This window comes from Aplysia californica, unplaced genomic scaffold (assembly GCF_000002075.1).
Source record: "Aplysia californica isolate F4 #8 unplaced genomic scaffold, AplCal3.0 scaffold00846, whole genome shotgun sequence".
In the NCBI taxonomy this organism is placed as follows: Eukaryota; Metazoa; Mollusca; class Gastropoda; order Aplysiida; family Aplysiidae; genus Aplysia; species Aplysia californica.
The window spans coordinates 72,290-73,384 of NW_004798116.1; the positions used below are offsets into that span (position 1 = coordinate 72,290).

The 1,095-nt window shown below is 43.9% G+C and overlaps 1 protein-coding gene across 1 annotated transcript in view; it reads right to left on the bottom strand.

The window, feature by feature from the left end:
- LOC101855830 (isotocin receptor) overlaps positions 1–1,095 on the bottom strand; it is a gene marked incomplete in the record, with an annotated part of 65,760 nt that overhangs the window by 12,910 nt on the left and 51,755 nt on the right. The window contains 1 exon segment of the mRNA XM_013088972.2: positions 75–206. Within this exon segment, the coding sequence (XP_012944426.1) occupies positions 75–206 (132 nt within the window).

Genomic DNA, 1,095 nt, shown 5'->3' on the forward strand with positions numbered 1-1,095 from the left:
ACCACCACCAACAGCAACAACAACAACACCACCACCACCACCACCACCACCACCACCACCAACAGATAAGTCACCTGTAGATATTTGACAGTCCGACACAAGAAGTCATTGCCCACGAAGACCAGAGTGATGTCCCAGGCGAGCTGAGGCAGAACATTGAAGAAGGCCGTGAACAGATCAGCCACAGCCAGATGCGCGATGAACCACTGGGGAGTGAGAGGGTACAAGGTTCAAGGTTCATCATCATCATCATCATCATCATCATCATCATCATCATCATCATCATCATCATCATCATCATCATCATCATCATCATCATTATCATCGATCCAGTGCCAGATCTGCGACAGACATCGGCGATCATTGTTCTCCATTCATTCCTTTGCTCGGATGCTCTTTAAAAAGCTACGTTTCCCTGATCTTTTGCTGTTACCCATTTGTTTAGGATTCCTAAGTTGATTGCTCTGGGCCTACCCCTCCCTGGTTTGCCTTCAATTTTGCCAGTGAAAGCTAGATGTTCAAGACCCTTATGTCTATAAAGGTGTCTCAAAAACTGCATTTGTCGTTTCCTGATTGCTTTTAACAGTGAGCGTCCCATGCGGGCTTCATCAAGCACTACTTCATTTGATTTCTCTTCCTTCCACGATATTCTCAGCAGTCTCCTAAGAAACTACATTTTTGTTGCTTCTTTATTTTTCGCTGGTTACAAGGTTACATACAATAAATACTTTCTTATGTTGCATGTGACAACATTCTTTTTGTTTTCAAGGCTAAGCGATACAGCAAGTACTTTGTCTCTACCCCACATGCCTTTGCATCAGAAGACTATTGAGTTACAGTCGGAATACTGAGTATGTATCTAGCTTTACATTATTATTGTTTATATTACTGTTCACTATGGCCACCCTACCACAATATGCCCAAGGCCCAGGAAGTTGTCTCACTAGCAAGGCAATCCCTAATGTCCGGATCGGATGTGGGAACAACTTTACTTTTACTGTTCATTTATATTTTGCATGTGACAGTAAGCCTGGGTGTGTGTTCATGTGTGAGTGGGGGGAGAGGGGAGGGTGCGTGTGAGTGTGTGTGTGTGTG